The 17,227-nt window shown below is 42.9% G+C and overlaps 1 protein-coding gene across 1 annotated transcript; it reads right to left on the bottom strand.

The window, feature by feature from the left end:
- Positions 1 to 742: 742 nt before the first annotated feature.
- LOC121543658 (macrophage mannose receptor 1-like) lies at positions 743 to 16,899 on the bottom strand. Its single transcript, XM_041853700.2, has 6 exons — positions 16,826 to 16,899; positions 2,601 to 2,715; positions 2,089 to 2,442; positions 1,623 to 1,964; positions 957 to 1,316; positions 743 to 830 (listed from the first exon to the last, which is right to left on the bottom strand). Exons 2-5 carry the CDS (start codon positions 2,707 to 2,709, stop codon positions 958 to 960), a joined length of 1,164 nt encoding a protein of 387 aa, XP_041709634.1. The 5' UTR covers positions 2,710 to 2,715; positions 16,826 to 16,899; the 3' UTR covers positions 743 to 830; position 957.
- Positions 16,900 to 17,227: the final 328 nt, after the last annotated feature.

Below are 17,227 nucleotides of genomic sequence, written 5' to 3'. Positions count from 1 at the left end.
GAATGGTGTTCATGGGAGGACACCATGGAAGAAGCAACTGCTGTCCCAAAAAAACATTGCTACACGTCTGAAGTTCTCTAAAGAGCACCTGGATGTTAAAAAATATTCTGTGGACAGATTAAACTAAAGTTTAGTTGTTTGGAAGGAACACACAGCACACCAACATCAAAACCTCATCCCAACTATAAAGTATGGTGGAGGGAGCATCATGGTTTGTGGCTGCCTCAGGGCCTGGACAGCTTGCTATCATCAACGGAAAAATGAATTCCCAAGTTTATCAAGACATTTTGCAGGAGAATGTAAGGGTATCTGTCCGCCAATTGAAGCTCAACAGAAGTTATGTAATGCAACAAGATGGCTTCAACAGAAGAAAATACGTCTTCTGGAGTCCTGAACCCGATTGAGATACTGTGACATGACCTCAAGAGAGCGGTTCACACCAGACATCCCAAGAATATTGCTGAACTGAAACAGTTTTGTAAAGAGGAATGGTCCAAAATTCCTCCTGACCGTTGTGCAGGTCTGATCCCCAACTACAGAAAACATTTGGTTGAGGTTATTGCTGCCAAAGGAGGGTCAACCAGTTATTAAATCCAAGGGTTCACATACTTTCCCCACCATGCGCTGTGAATGTTCACACGGTGTGTTCAATAAAGACATGAAAATGTATAATTGTGTGTTATTAGTTTAAGCAGACTGTGTTTGTCTGTTGTTGTGACTTAGATGAAGATCAGATCAAATGTTATGACCAATTTATGCAGAAATCCAGGTAATTCCAAAGGGTTCACCTACTTTTTCTTGCCACAGTATATTGTACATTGCATTGCATGCTGAAAGGTTAAACATAAAAAAAAAAAATGTTAATATGATTTCAATCAGCAATTACCTAAAACACATCAATCAAAATGTGAGGAATGGTTAAGACAGTTAAATTAACAAGGCGGAAATGTATTTACATTATTCTTCACAAAGAAAGGCGAGCTGGAACAGACAATCCTGATCACTCCACTTGTATCCCTTCTCCATTGCCATGGCACCACAGTGGTTGGACAGAGGCTGTTCAGGCTGTCTGTCTCTCTCCCAGTTACTCCACCCCACTGGCAGTCCATTGGTCCAGACCCAGAACCCAAAGAGACGGCTCTGTCTCAGACCCACCCACACAGGACCAGTAAAATCAGTCCCATTGAACTTCTGCTTGATTGCCTCTAGGTCTTCTGCTGTCTCAATACGCAGCAGTCCATGGTGGTATTTATTGCAGTAGTCCAGAGCCTCCTTCCAAGACATTATTTCACTGATGATGTGGATGCGAACTGATCCTGAAAGACATAAATGTGGTATTCAATATATTTAACATTTTCATATTAACTTGTTTTAGCACCCGTTTAACTCTTAGATTTTAGGGGCAAAATAAGCAGGCACATCATTTCAGTAATAGTTCAATATCATTATAGCCTGGTGAAACCAGCAGGATCGTATGATAGCTTGCATTGTGTTTGACTTGAAGTTAAATTAAATGAGAAGTTTTAGGAGTATTTTTCTGACATCTTCAGAACTATGCAAAATGGTTGATATTTGACTGATTGTATGCTAAATGTCTGGTCGGTATAGACTTTTCTTCTTACCCATGTGGCAAAGGGAGTACACTTTGTCATTATCACATGGGATAGATATAAATTTTTGTGGCTTATTAGGATTTGTCATAAGTTGTGTGCAATTAGAGTGTGGTAGATATGCCCAGTCTCTGTAGGCAGATCTCTCTCCATCAGACCACTCCCAGTCATCATACAGCAGGCCGATCCAGTAAGGAGTGGTGCTGTTCATCCCTTTCTTCTTCACTTCCTCCTTCTGTCCCTCGTTCCTGATGCTGACCAGGTCAGTGTAATTCTCTCTGCAGTAACTCTGAGCCTCATACCAGGTCATGTTCTGCTTCACCAGAGTGTATCTAAGGGATGGATTTATGACTCCTGCACAAACAAAATGGACATCTACTGTAAACTTTGCTTCCCAAGACATACAATTTAGTACAAAAACAAAAATACTAATCATAATAATAATAATAACAATTGACCAACAATTGCAATGAATTACCTTTTTTGTAACACATGAATTTTTTTTCCTGTGTACATACATCCCATTGTTTCTCATCGTTGAATGCTGCACAGTTTAGCTCTGTGTAGTTACTGAGAGGCCATGCGGTGACATTAACAGGGTCTCCATTAGACCACTTCAGACTTGGTATTGTGCGACGCAGACCTATCCAAGCTTTATAGCTCTCTTTAGATGTAATTAACTGTATCAGCTGCTCAGATTCCTCTTGATTATAGACAGTGGCAATATCAGCACTGTGATTCTGGCAGTAGTCCTGTGCCTCTGTCCAATTTAATGTTTTCTCACTGATGTGGAACTGTCTGAGACGGCTGAGTGTGGCTGTGCAGCAGACTCCTGAGGACAGAAAGTATCTCATTGGGTAAAATGTAAACATCCATACAATACATACAAATTAAGCATACATTATGAGAGGTTTGTGATATTGTTGACACAGTATATACAGTACAGTATGTTGTGGTTGATGTTGCTAGATAGGTTGAGTGAGTCCTTACCGTAACAGAGTAGGAGTAGCAGAGCGGCCATCTCCATGGTGACTGCAGGGTCAGGAGAGACAGATGGGAGGGGAGTTGATGGGATGATAATTATCATATTTTCCAGCATGCTCTACTGCAGGTAGATTTAAAAAAAATGGTTTTTAATATCTGTGTTTTTGCATGGACATTGATTTATTAATCGTATGCTGCGCAAAGATAAATAACATACATTTATCTAATCCAATCAGTTAGTTTGATTTTCTTTCACTTGTTACTGAAATGGTTGTTTCAGTTTAGATGTATTAGGTAGTCTCTTTATAATGTTCCTACAGTAGCTCTGCGTCAAATAAATGAGGACAAGAGATGTGAATTATTTTGCGCTCAAGAAAAGGGTGCCATTGAAAGTATTCTGGGGTAGCGGTAAATGTGAGAGTGGAACAACTGAAGGGTAAGATTCCCGATGTTTGTGATGCTCATCATTTGGTTCGATGCAGACATTGTGGCGTGAGTGGTGAAGCAGAAGAGTCGTTGTTTGTTCTTTTGAGTTTTGATATTGAGTCTTCGCCTGACAAAGTGATGTTAGGACATATCAGTTATCCCAGGTGTCAAGCTTATGGGAATGTCGCAGTAGTGGGAGGTTCCAATGTGTGAGAAGTGTGCAGAAGGGCATGAGATAAAGGTATGAGTAGCATTGGGGAAAGAAGTGGTATGTGTTAACTGTAGGGGTGGCATGGGGCTGGGGATCAGAAATGTCCGGTGAGAGAGAGGGAGGTTGAGGTTACCAGGGTAGTGCAGAAGTTGTCATATGCTGAGGCAGTGAAGAAAGTAGAGGAAGATGGTTCAAAGGGGATGGATCCTGAGAGGAGTGATGTGAGTAGTAAATCTGTACCAGTACAGAGGGATAGGCCAACAAGTGACATATGCCTCAGTAAGATTGGATTTTTAGCGTTTATAGCAATCGTTATCAACTGTACTGCAGGGATGGAACATAAGTCGCAGAAAATTGAGGTTGTGGTGGCAGCTGCTGAGAACTATTTGGGTGTACGAAATTTGACGTCATAAGAGTTACAGGGTGCATTGAGTGGTGGTGTCCCGTCCTTTCAGGCTGTTGGCCTGAGGTAGGACTAGATAGATTTAAATAGTGGAGTAGGGTGGTGGGTTTTTAATGAGTGTAGGGTTAGATGGTAGGTTATTTGTTGATTTATTTCCTTTTTTCCAAGCAAAGTACAAGGGAGTTATACTCCAGTCTAGTGTCACGGTTTCGGCCGAGGCTGCCTCTCTTCCTTGCTCGGGCAGGCTTCGGCGTTCGTCGTCTCCGGAATACTAGCTGCCACCGTTGTATGTTTCTATGTTCGTTTGGTCTTGTCTGGAATTGTACACCTGTTGTCGTTTAGTGTCATTAGTGTCCTATAAGTTCTCGTTGTGTTTGTCAGGTGTTGTGTGTGATTGTTTCCTATGTCGTGTTGGTGCGCTACCCTTTTCGGTGCGCTATTTGTAGCTTGCCTCCTTTGTATTTAGGAGAGGATTTTCGCACATGTTTAGTGCGCCCTTTTGTTTACGCCTGTGTGCGCATTTTTCTCGCCTCCGGGCTGTTGGATTGTGTTTTTGTGTGTGCTCTACTAAAAGTCTTTGTTGGACTTATCTTCTGCGTCCTGCGCCTGATTCCACACCACACCCACCTACAGCACCTACTGACATCTAGTTGGTGGCGGTAATGCAACATTTATTGGATGCCAACCGCCATTAAACCTCATTGAAGAAGATAATGTTCCTAAAGGGCAGACAGAAGGAAGATGACGAAAACTGATATTCTGTTAGAAACTAATGGCAGCTTGGGTGAAGATGAGCGTACAGGGAGTGAGAACGAATGGGCTACAGTTGTGAAAAAGAAATGAAACAAAAAAAGTAAAGTTATGATGGAAACTAAGAAATCCCTAGATTTGTTCATAGTAGGAGTGATGTCACGGTTAACTAAGCCAGAACCCAGAAGCAGACCAGGACACGGTACGTGAGACAAAGGTGAGTGTTTATTAATAGAGTCCGAGTGAAGCTGAATAATCCAGGGAACAGAGCGGGTGGCGTGGATGGGTTGTTGAGGGTGCAGTGGTTGGTCCGGTACTGGCTCGGCAGCCGCCGACCATCAGGCAGAGGTTGGGTGAAGGTTCCGGGTGAGAGACTGCAGACAGAACAAAACGGAGGTCAGTACACAGCAAGTCAAAAGGTGCAAAACAACAAAACTAACACTACTGGCTCAGAGACTGATACGCTGACAACATACTGTTCATGGCTAACGATCCGGCAGGAACTGGATGTTGGGCCAGAGCCTAAGAAGGGTGATGATCAGGACCAGGTGTGCAGATTGCTGATGGGATGCAGGTGCGGAAAACCAGAGCGCTCCCCGGAGCGTTCCCGAACCCTCGGGAAACTGGAGAATACGAGCAGGAACACTAGTCACCAGACAGGACCCGACTCAGACAGCCGGGATCGTCACAAGTGAGGGTTCTGAATCAATGTTACCTGGGTGATCCGTTTGAAGTCACGAGGAGTGTTATGGATGCGTTGGGTGAGAAGGTGTCGGTGCCGATTTTTTGTTTGTCCGCGGAAAAGAAGAAGTGTGCTTTGTGGCAAAAAAAAAAGGTTTATGGGATGTTTTATGTATGGTTTCTGAAGCAAGGCGACTGTGAAGGGGGTTATCTCTGAGGTTGCACATTAAGTAGATGCAGATGAGATACCTCAGGAGGTAGGTGAAGTGATTGGTGCACGTCGACTGACTTGTATGGTGGATGGAGTAAGGAAACCCACTTTGTCCATTTATAGTTTTTTGATGACTCTCTCACTTCTCATGTAATGGCTTTATGAGAGTGGCGCAGTGGTCTGAGCTGTGCCACTAGAGATCCTGGTTCGAATCCAGGCTCTGTCGCAGCTGGCCGCGACAGGGAGACTCATGGGCGGCGCACAATTGGCCGGCAGGGATGTTGATCGAGCATGGCGTTTGCAACGCCAGGGTTGTGGGTTCGATTCCCAAGGGGGGCCAGTATGAAAAATAAAAGAAATATGTATTCACTAACTGTAAGTTGCTCTGGATAAGAGTGTCTGCTAAATGACTAAAATGTAAATGTAAAATACCCTATAAGAGCTCTTGTGCACAAACCCCTTCAGTGTTATAAATGCAAAATATTTATGTATCAAGTTTATGCAGACGGGAAGAATATTGTGTGCCAGCTGAGATTATATGCTACAACAGTGGTGGCAAACATGCGCCTGATTTACCGGATTGCCCTGTTAGGGTGAAGGAGACAGAGGTGGCAAGAGTAAGGGCTGTTCAGCATGTCTCCAATCTGGAGGCGGTGAGAAGAGAGTCGAAGGAGCTTGTGGCATTGAACACACAATGGTAACTGAGCCTGCACCACTGAATGTTTCTCGGTCATCAAGGTATCCTGATATATGAAAAATGGACTTTGTAGCATTTATTGCAATGGTCATGAACTGCACAGCACAAACAAAGAAGAAATCAGAGTGCAGCAGAACAATTTTGGATCTCAGAGTTTACAGCAGAGGCATTGCAAAAAATCCTGTCAAAGGATGTTCCGCCCTCACAGGCCCCTGTGCCTGTGTAGGGATGTGATTTGATTGGAATGTGACTGAAGGAAGTGACAATTTATACAATTTGTATGTGTCTATTTTTGTATTTTGTATGATGTCTGTTTTTTCCCCTTTCCTACAATGGATATTTTTCTATAGTTTACCACCCCTACAGTAGGTGGCGGCATGCACCTCTAACACTTGTTTGCGGACCGCCATAAAACCATAGAAGAAGAAGATAATGTTCCTAACCCTGGCAGTCATTCTGAATGCAGGTTTTGGGTGAATAAAAATACCAACTGTTGGATATTCTAACTGTCTGGATTCCAATAGGAATTACGCTTCACTTTGCAAGCCAGCATGATGTGACTTGCAGGTAGGCTTGCAAAATTCTGGTCATTTTCCAAGGTTTCCAGAAATCCCAGTTGGAAACTTCCTGGAAATGGGAGGAAATAAGCAGGAAATCTAGAATCATTCAACCAGGATTTTTTGGGAAGGTTACTACAATAGAATGATGTGGTCTGTAAACCATGAGTTTTTAGCCCCTGTATAAGGCTAAAAAATAAGTATTTAAAACCACAGACTCATCCTTATATTTGGGAAACTAAGCCGGGCTGGAGGTTGAAACAACACCAGGTGCAGATAACCATAGGATGAACCCAAGGTGGCTTATGATGGCACCTGATGATCTGCATGGGAGGGGTGGGACCAGCCATGACTAAGCATTTTTTGTGTCAGCTATATAAGAACCAGCGTTTTCTGTAAAGGTTAGGCTCCTGGCCCAACAGTCAAGAGTGTTGGGTCGACCAGTCTCATTATTGCAATAATTAAATTGATATTGCTCCTGAAGATCGGGGTAAACTGTGCACAGGGTATCTGAAATTGGGATCTCAGGGAAAACCACACTCATGATAGAGCAGCTGGACCCGCCTAAGATCTGAGAAGAAGCGGGCGTGGATGGATGCCTGATCCCGAACATAGTGCTGAGAGAGTTGAGCTTTGACAAGCTTTCAATAAGTGATGAAAAGATACAAAAAATGAAATAAAAGATATATATAAAACTATACTAAAAATAAGAAGCCCCTGTTGAGGGTACGCTCAGAGTGAGGTCTTCCTTAAGGTGGCCACAGCTGAGGTAACTAGCAGGACTGAGTTGAGTTGATAAGAGTGTTCTTAAGTGAGGTATCCTTGGACATAATTGTTAATTAGCCAGTTGCGGGCAACCAAAAGTCCAGATCCGTGGTACTGGGTTGATCATTGTAGGACTGGTGAGGTTAATGTACTGAACGAGAGACTAGAGCGCAGGTGATGCCTTGCAAGGGCATCTGGCTTGGTGAAGTTCAAATTATAACGTGTAATGTTTTGATAAATTAGGTAAACAGCTATGCCCTGGGTTACTATTGTTAGATGTTATTGTGAGTGTTTTGTTATTCCTGGCACTTCACCTGTGGTGGAGGATAGATAATACGAGGTAAGATTAGATTTTTGGGACCATGTTACAAAGTTAGATAGGAGACATGGGTACTCTGTTGGTAGTTTTGCACATTTGGATAGAAATAAGAGAATCTATACCACAGTAATTGCAGTAGGTGATATCCCGGTGTGGCGACAACACCCCGTTGTGAGACCACTAATAAGGCAATATTCTGATAATGGTATGGGTTACCCAGTTCATATAGACAGAGTTTGAAATCTAAAAACAGCGCTAACCAGTTTTTCGTCTTGTCTGTCTCATTCCTCTGTGTGTACCGGATGAAAATTAACGTTAGCATCCAAACCTGTGTGAACCAGTTCAGATAATTGAACGTGAACATCCAAAGCTGTGTGTATCGGATGTATAACTAGACCCTGTGAGGAATAGTTAAGGCCTAGAAGAGAAAGGCCTGCATGGACTAGAGAAAGCGTTATAGAAATATTAGAGAATGCATTACAGTAAATGTATGCGTTTTCCCAGGAACTAACCCTGAGATAGAAATTAGAAAATAGTCCTGCAGGTTATTAAGAAATATTGTAGAAAACAACTAATTGATTAAATGTGTTTGGGAACAGTACTGTGTGAATGTGATATGAGAGTTGTGTGAGTGTGGAAATAAGTGTTAATCTGAAGTTTGGATAATAAGATATAGAAATGTGTATAATAAGCTGATATAAATTTGGATAATAAGTTTCGATATGAAGCGTTATCTTGGGGTTCCATCCATCACTGCCCATCATATAATATCACAGGGTGGTATTGAGCGCAGGATGTTATTTTAGACAGTAGCGGCAAGTTAATAATTTCTGGAAGTCTAGAGAGCCGTTGAGGATACGTGTGGAGCATTTTTCCATGACCAGCGGGGTAGTGTCCAAGGGTTCCGCTAAGAGTTTGGATGCACAGCTGAAACTGTGTGGTGATGGAGAGTTGTTGGAAACGCACATGGAGTGGTAAATTAATGTGAGTACCTAAGATTCGTACGTTATATATGGATTCTGTGACGATATGAAAAAAAGATTGTATGTGTGTATAATCTATTACTACAGCTATCGCGTGGTCCTCTGTAGCTCAGCTGGTAGAGCGCGGCGCTTGTAACGCCAAGGTAGTGGGTTCGATCCCCGGGACCACCCCATACACAAAAAATAAATGTATGCACGCATGACTGTAAGTCGCTTTGGATAAAAGCCTCTGCTAAATGGCATATTATATTATTATTAAATAATGATGGAACAAATAATATTCATATGCCAACTTGCACATCCAAACATAGATGGAAAAATATAAAAGTTCTCTGAGTTGGTCCCGTTTATGGATCATTTGATAAAAATAAAGTTAAAGCATGATTGTCTACAGGATCTGGAAAATAGTCTCAGGAAAAGGTTGGCGTATGTCCACTTTTGCCCAATGAAACTATAAACACTTATGGGATTCTCTCCGTCCGGGTACCACATTTGAAATAAAACTGCCCATAAGGCCTGAAAATTAGTTTTTTTTTTTTTCACAGTACGAGATGAGTTGCTATACAGTTGCTATCCCATACAGTTAGAGCGAAATTTCTAACGTAGTACAAAGCCTAATTTAGGGTTTTCCATCAAGATAATTATCATTGCAGAGCTAATGTGATGTAGTAAAGTAATTTCAATATGTCGCAAGAGACAAGTTAATCCGTTTTTATTAAAAGGAGCAAGATCTGTTTTTTCTTCAATGGATGTCAATTTAATTTGTTTGATTATGTCACACTCTGGCTATGGACTCTAGTTATTGTGCCAGGGTGTGTTTGTTTCTATGTGTTTCTGTTTCTATGTTGGGTATTCTAGGTTGTTTGTTTCTGTGTTTGCCTGTGTGACTCCCAATCAGAGGCAACGAGTGTCAGCTGTCGGCTGGTTGTCTCTGATTGGGAGCCATATTTAACAGCCTGGGTTTCACTTTGTGTTTGTGGGTTTTTGTTCCATGTCGGTATGTTTAACCGTGGACTTCACGAATCGTGTTTTGTTTTGGTTAGTACTTTAATTAAATAAAGTCATGTTTATTTCACACGCTGCGCCTTGGTCTACTACTTCGCTACAAGACGATCGTGACAGAAAAACCCACCATACAACGACCAAGCAGCGTGTCCAGGAACAAACGCAGTAGGTGACACTGGTGGATGTCCTCCTCGGTTGGGGGCAGATTACCGAGGAGGAGGCCGTCCGGTACCGGAGGGCTATGAAGGGGGAGACCCAGGCAGGAGAGGAGCAGCGGCGTCAGCAGTGCCATCGTCGGACGGACGGGAGGCACCCCCCAATAATTTTTTAGGGGGCACACGGCGTGGGCGACTGGGCAGCAGGAGGCTGCCACAGGGCGTAATAGGAGACGAGGAGAGAAGGCCACCGGGTTACGGGAGCCATTGGCGAGAGGAGGGAAGGAAGTCGTAGAGGCACGGCGAGAGGTACTGAGGTGTATTGCCAGTCCGGTCCGGCCCGTTCCTGATCCCCGTTTAAAGCCAGTGGTGTGTGTTCCCAGTACGGTCCGGCCTGTCCCTGCTCCATGCACAAAGCCTACGGTGTGCGTCGCCAGCCCGGCCCGGCCTGTTCCTGCCATTCGCACCAAACCTACGGTGCGCGTCGCCAGCCCGGCCCGGCCTGTTCCTGCCACTCGCACCAAACCTACGGTGCGCGTCGCCAGCCCGGCCAGGCCTGTTCCTGCCACTCGCACCAAACCTACGGTGCGCGTTGCCAGCCCGGCCCGGCCTGTTCCTGCCACTCGCACCAAACCCACGGTGCGCGTCGCCAGCCCGGCCCGGCCTGTTCCTGCCATTCGCACTCAAACCTACGGTGCGCGTCGCCAGCCCGGCCCGGCCTGTTCCTGCCACTCGCACCAAACCTACGGTGCGCGTCGCCAGCCCGGCCCGGCCCGGCCTGTTCCTGCCACTCGCACCAAACCTACGGTGCGCGTCGCCAGCCCGGCCCGGCCTGTTCCTGCCACTCGCACCAAACCTACGGTGCGAGTCACCAGCCCGGCCCGGCCTGTTCCTGCCACTCGCACCAAGCCAGGGGTGCGAGTCGTCAGCCTGGTCCAGCCTGTTCCTGCCACTCGCACCAAGTCAGGGGTACGAGTCGTCAGCCTGGTCCAGCCCGTTCCTGCCACTCGCACCAAGTCAGGGGTACGAGTCATCAGCCTGGTTCAGCCTGTTCCTGTCACTCGCACCAAGTCAGGGGTACGAGTCATCAGCCTGGTTCAGCCCGTTCCTGCCACTCGCACCAAGCCAGGGGTGCGAGTCGTCGGCCTGGTCCAGCCCGTTCCTGTCACTCGCACCAAGCCCGGGATGCGAGTAGTCAGCCAGGTCCGGCCCGTCGCTGCTCCACGCACCAAGCCAAGGGGGCGCATCGTCAGCCAGGTTCTGTCCGTTCCTGCCTCACGCGCCAAGCCAGGGGTGCGCGTCGTCAGTCCGGTGCCTGATCAGGTACCGGTCAGCTGCTCCACAACGGAGCGTAAGCAATCCGCTCCGTCGATGTCCAGTCCAGATCCAGCCAGCGGGGTTAGACCGGACCAGGGGCGCTTCGGGGGAATTATGGAGGGGTGGTGGGCAAGCCCGGAGCCGGAGCCGCCGCCGAGGAGGAATGCCCACCCAGCCCTCCCCTGTGTTTTGCTCGTATTTAGGCGCGGTCGCAGTCCGCGCCTTTAGGGGGGGGTACTGTCACACTCTGGCTATGGACTCTAGTTATTGTGCCAGGGTGTGTTTGTTTCTATGTGTTTCTGTTTCTATGTTGGGTATTCTAGGTTGTCTGTTTCTGTGTTTGCCTGTGTGACTCCCAATCAGAGGCAACGAGTGTCAGCTGTCGGCTGGTTGTCTCTGATTGGGAGCTATATTTAACAGCCTGGGTTTCACTTTGTGTTTGTGGGTTTTTGTTCCATGTCGGTATGTTTAACCGTGGACTTCACAAATCGTGTTTTGTTTTGGTTAGTACTTTAATTAAATAAAGTCATGTTTATTTCACACGCTGCGCCTTGGTCTACTACTTCGCTACAAGACGATCGTGACAGATTACTATGATTGTGAATGTATTCCATTTGCGCATGTGAAATCTTTGCAAAGAAACACTTGAACAAACTTTAAGGCTATTTTCTGATAATTGTGTCGTTATTGGGTGCCAGATTCCAAACCATTATAATTGGGTTATTTGCAGGATTTCTTTGTAATTCAATAGCATGGGTTCTATGTTACTGACATACAGTATATCCGGGTTTCTAATTGTAATTCAACTATTGCCATGGTTATCTTAGCTAGACACAGCAGCCAGTGTTTGTTTAAAGATGTAAACTGAACGTTTTAGCAGCTTGTTTAGTTCAAATTGAAAGGCTAATTATTTCAACATGAATAGCGGGGCGATTTCAAGGTATTAACGTTTGGTGTTGCCTTATGGTCTGCTGGAATAACCTACTGAGAATGGAGTCATATTTGAATCACTGAATCATGAACTGAATATATGCTTGTCAACAATTGCAAGTGTTTGTTTTATGACCTGTAGTCTAATCTGAATTGACATTCTGGAACAGTTACCGCTCTGGGGCAAAGTAGCAGGTTTTCCATTAAAAGGCACATTCTATTCTATTTTATTAGCAGAATGTAGAAATAAGTTAGAGAAGTTTGAGGGAACTAGGAAAGGCAAGACATGTTGAATAGATTGGGGTACATTTAGAAGGAAAGTTAAAGGAACAATGGTGAAAGAAAGTAACGAGAAGAAACAGACGGAGGAAGATCAGAAAAGAAGGGCAAGAGTATTCTACCAATTCGGCTTGAATATGAAAAAGGCCAATCATGGATAACATTGGCCAGTATTTCCCTGCTGACGGGAAGTATGCGAGAGCACATACAAATTCATTGCTTTAACTAATTATGACAATTTGTTGGTTACGCTATCCTAATGAACCGCATTGCATATCATTGCATCGAACTTGCTAGTATATTAACTATATGCTATCCAACTACCCAACGTTTATTGACTTGATTATTCATGTCATTCTTAGCTTAGCTAAATGGTATAGTCGTTGTGAGTTTTTGATGGACATAATTTTTTCGGATTTCAGAGCACTCGCCTGAATCTACCAGAGTGCAGAATAACTGATGAATTTATGAACCCTCACCATCCGTTGCATATGGCCGGTGTCAGTAAATGTCAAGGAAAATAACGTAATTAAATTATTGCTAGTAGCACAGTTAGTCATCAACGCTTTGGATAACATGAAAAAAGCCTAACCAGCTCTGCTAAAGTGAGGGAAATGGTCAGAGTGAGGAGGTGTTCTCTTATTTGTGTATGGAGTTAGTTAGCAAGCTAGCCAACTTTAGCCAGTTAGCTTGGGTGCTCAATGACTGCCTTTGTGAAGTCAGAGAGCTTGGCTCAACCCTGCTCCTTGGCCAGAGCGGGCAGTGTGCGCTCTGAACTGTCTGAATTTTCAAACACCCGAAGTCGTACAACTTCTAACTAGTAATTTGTTATGCTAACAAGCTAGCAAGAGGCTGCTTTAGCAACAGCATCAACTTCCGGTAGACATGCGAAGCTCAACTGAAAGGTTACCATTTGTTTACAGTATACTAAAATGAACTAATAGTATGTAGTATGAAGTATTTACTCATTAAGTATGTAGTATACAGAATATTAGTATGGACATTCGAACACAGCTTGGGTATGTGAGTATATTGATCAAATGTACGTATGTTTTGATGGCAGGTTTGAAACCTGTTATCAAAATGGGAAGACTCAAAAGCCGATTTTGGGGTTGGATAATCCTTGCGAGAATCAAAGACAGTGGATTCTAAAAGGTGACATATTAAAATTGGCAGTATATACGGGCGAGAGCGCTAATGATGGTTACAAATAGTCTAACTTTGTATCACGCCGCATTTAAACAATCGCTAAAGGGTGTAAACGTGAGGGTTTTGTGTTCATACAATATGTAGTGCATTTGTTATTGGCGTCAAAAGACGAAGAAACTGATATACCAGACATCACCACATTAGTAAACTATTTGCTACAGAGGGGTCACAAGGCAACATGTCAGAAAGTACAACCAGCGAAACAAGAGATAACCTATTTGGGGGTTTCGATTTCGGAAGTCACAAAGCACATTACACGTGATCGAGTAGGAACAATACGACTCAGGAAAACCCTAGGGGTTTTAATCTTGTGAGACACTTTATTCCGTTTGATTCTAAACTAGATTATAGTATTGACAAAAGGGAGGAGGGGTTTAAGGAAACAGTGATGTAGACTAGTGAAGGTAACAAAGGAATGTAAATCCATTGGAAAGTAAGAATTTCGAATTTGAATTGTTTGGACTGATTAAGAGTTAACAAAATGGAAACTAACGAAATGGTCACTTTCTCTTCCAGAAGAATGGGGTTAGTCATTTTCTCTCTCTTTGAAATGTTTCCCCGAGACTGTTTTTAATACCATGTCTGATTTATTGTGAGTGGTCTATTTCATTTGGTTTTAGTGGGTTTTCATGCGTTAGAGAATATGTATCTTAAAGGGGCACACACATGGTATTTTCTGAAGTTTTAATTGAACACGTGAATTATTTTGATAAAAAATGGATGAAGAAACTTACTGTAACTCTTGGATACAAAATGTATGAAATGTTTGACTGTTTTAAGTAATTAGTATAATATAGAAAGAAATACTTATTTGAAGGGTTTGACTGACCTCTGACCTCTGTTCTGACTTTCTAGTGTGGTTTGATCACCCTCACTGGGAAGCCAAGAGATGGTTGGGGGATGATTTAAAGGTCATATGTAATACTGATTTGAAGGTCATTTGTAATACTCATTATTACGGAGAAGTTTATGATTAATAGTTATATGTGTGATTTGGACCACGAGAAGGATAGGCCTGTCTCTAGTCAAATTTTCTATTCCTTTAATTAACTTATGGGTAAATAAAATCTTTACGGAGTTATTAAGGGTAGTAATTCTAATTTGATTTGCAGTGTTGTTGTTTTTTACACATGCTTCACGATGTGAGTCATGTGTCAAAATGGGGGAATTACCAGTCTTCTGAAGGGTTTTGGATTGAGGTTTTACACACCTTGAGTGATATATAGAAGTGTATCGAGTGATATATGAAGGAGTGTATTGTTGTGTTTGTTTTGGTTAATATAAATCTCACCAGATTGAGTTTGCTGGAGGATCAAGATTTCTCCCTAAGAATTATCCCTCTAATTTCCTGACCCTGTGACTCTGCGGTGAGGTCGACAGTATTATAAGGGAGTACAAGCTAATTTGGAAAATTTTGGTTTCAACAGAATGTGTTGTTATTTTCTCGTTGACATTTTGTCTTAGAAATTTGTATTGAGAATATTGGTAAAAGTGATCATTTGTCAATGCTTATCTGGATTTCCTGAATCAGAAATGAACTGAACTAAACTGTTGTTCTAATCTGCTCTCTTGAGGTTATGGTGAAGGTGGAGATACAGATGGTATCTACACGCATGGAAGGGAAAATTTGACCAAACAGTGTGGACCTCAAACCCCCTCTAACCGGTTGAAGAAATGGCGTTCAATACAGCCCTGTCCTGCACCACTTCTACCGACAGACCTGAGTCCGAGCCAGCAACCTGTACACAGCATCCAGTCGAAGATATCAACTGCTTTTTCTCTCATGCTTTGAGTCCATGTGGAGTGAGCATGGAGAGAGATCCGTTCCAAAACTTCTCTCATGTTACTGGTATACTGGTTGGCAAATGGACAAGACATAATGGGTGGTAAAGGTGGGGGCGGCTCAGGTGAGGGACATTATCATGGGCCATCCACTTTGAACTGTGAAGCTATCTGAAGAAGACAATGAAGAGACGCCAGAAGATTAAGTGCCAGGGAGGGGGGGGAGGGGGGTTGGTCAACTGTGTCCATAATTTATTTAGATTGTGGAGGTCCCCACACTGCTAAATTTATAGTAATTTAGGCTAAGAATAAATTGAGATACTGTAATTATAATCATGAAGAGAAAGTTGATGCTAGAATTATATGTTGAATATATTGTATGTTAATATAAATGTACATTCTGCCAGTGTCGATGTGTGCTAAATTGAGGGTTTTAACTTTGAGTGACAGAACCAATGTGAATCACTGAATAATGTCATCCTAAATTAGGGTTGGATAATTAATTGGATTAATTATGATTTGGAAACTGACTGATTGATTTGAGTAAGTTGTTAGCATGTTAATAACTATATGAGTGAAGCAATAACAGTTCAACTGTATGCGCTATAGGGTATGCTGAAGTATCCATTCTAACCACCACTACGACCAGAAACTCTACCAAGGACATTGGGATCTCTGGTGGGCAAACCAGAGTCCTAAATCATCAACTCAACTATCAAGGACAGCTACACGTAAATACATGTTGCATTTCTAATCTGAATGAGCAGGTGCTAAGCATTTGTATTTCCATGAGCGTAGTTTACAAATGTCTGATAGGTGAATTCCTTTGTCTCTTCCTTTCCCCCCCTCTTTCTGAATCAGCCAACACTCCTTCTACCCAAGCATTCATGCTTTTGTTAGTCCAGTCCACTAGGGACCTGTTTTCATTGTATTACATTAGTAATCAATAACTTATGTGTGCGTGTGTGTTTGTATTTTGTGTTATTATTTAGTTAGTTAGTAAATAAATAATTGCTGATTCATCAATAAGGTTAGGGTTCTTGCAGGTTCAAGGATTATGCGACGTTCAGAATGAGACTGATAAGAGGTAATTATTTGATAATTGACTGTTATCGATATATAACATACTGTAACTATCTTCTAAGAGTTTAATTCGGGAGATGGTAACTTGTTAAAAAAACTTCTTCCATGGTGCCCCAAATTCCTAATGAGATATTTGTTACATGATTTAATCGAGTGACAATTAAACATAGTTGATTCAATAAATAACAGTCACCATATTAATAAAAGTCACGTCACAACAATATTGAATAAATATGATTGTTGAAGAAATGACAAGTTTCTCTCAGTACTGACATTTCCAGGACAGTAGACACACAGATGTTTAAAAAATAACACAACGTGTTTTTAAATCTGTTTTAAGTGTGTAGCTGTAACTAAGAAAATGACTGTAATTTTGTTATTGAGTTACATGCATTTAATAACCTCACAAACACAAACTAGTCCAGTGTTATCAATATCCCAGATAAATTGATGTAATGTCTATCATACCTGCTGTGGGCTGTGTAGAGAATGACTGGATCTGTTCCGTGTAAGATGATTGGGTCTGATCCTCCAGTCTGAAGGGGTCTAGTGGGAACCCAAGTATATATACAGTTGAAATAGTATTCTAAATCTTGGTCTGCCTACCTATATACTGTACATATTCATAATGCAAATCCTGGAGAGACTGATGACTGGCATCGGGACCATATTAGGCAAAACAGTACGGTAACCACAGATGGCACACAGCATATTTCCTTAACTTTCCATCCTGTCACCTCTCAATGAGACATGTGGACAGTAATGTATCTAATATAGAAAGTTTGTTAGGCCCCCGTACACACTGCTGTACAACACATTTGACACAACACTTAAAGCAGATATATTTGTGATACAACAGAGTTGATCTTC

This window comes from Coregonus clupeaformis, unplaced genomic scaffold (assembly GCF_020615455.1).
Source record: "Coregonus clupeaformis isolate EN_2021a unplaced genomic scaffold, ASM2061545v1 scaf0025, whole genome shotgun sequence".
NCBI lineage: Eukaryota > Metazoa > Chordata > Actinopteri > Salmoniformes > Salmonidae > Coregonus > Coregonus clupeaformis.
This window is presented reverse-complemented; position numbering and strand designations above follow the sequence as displayed.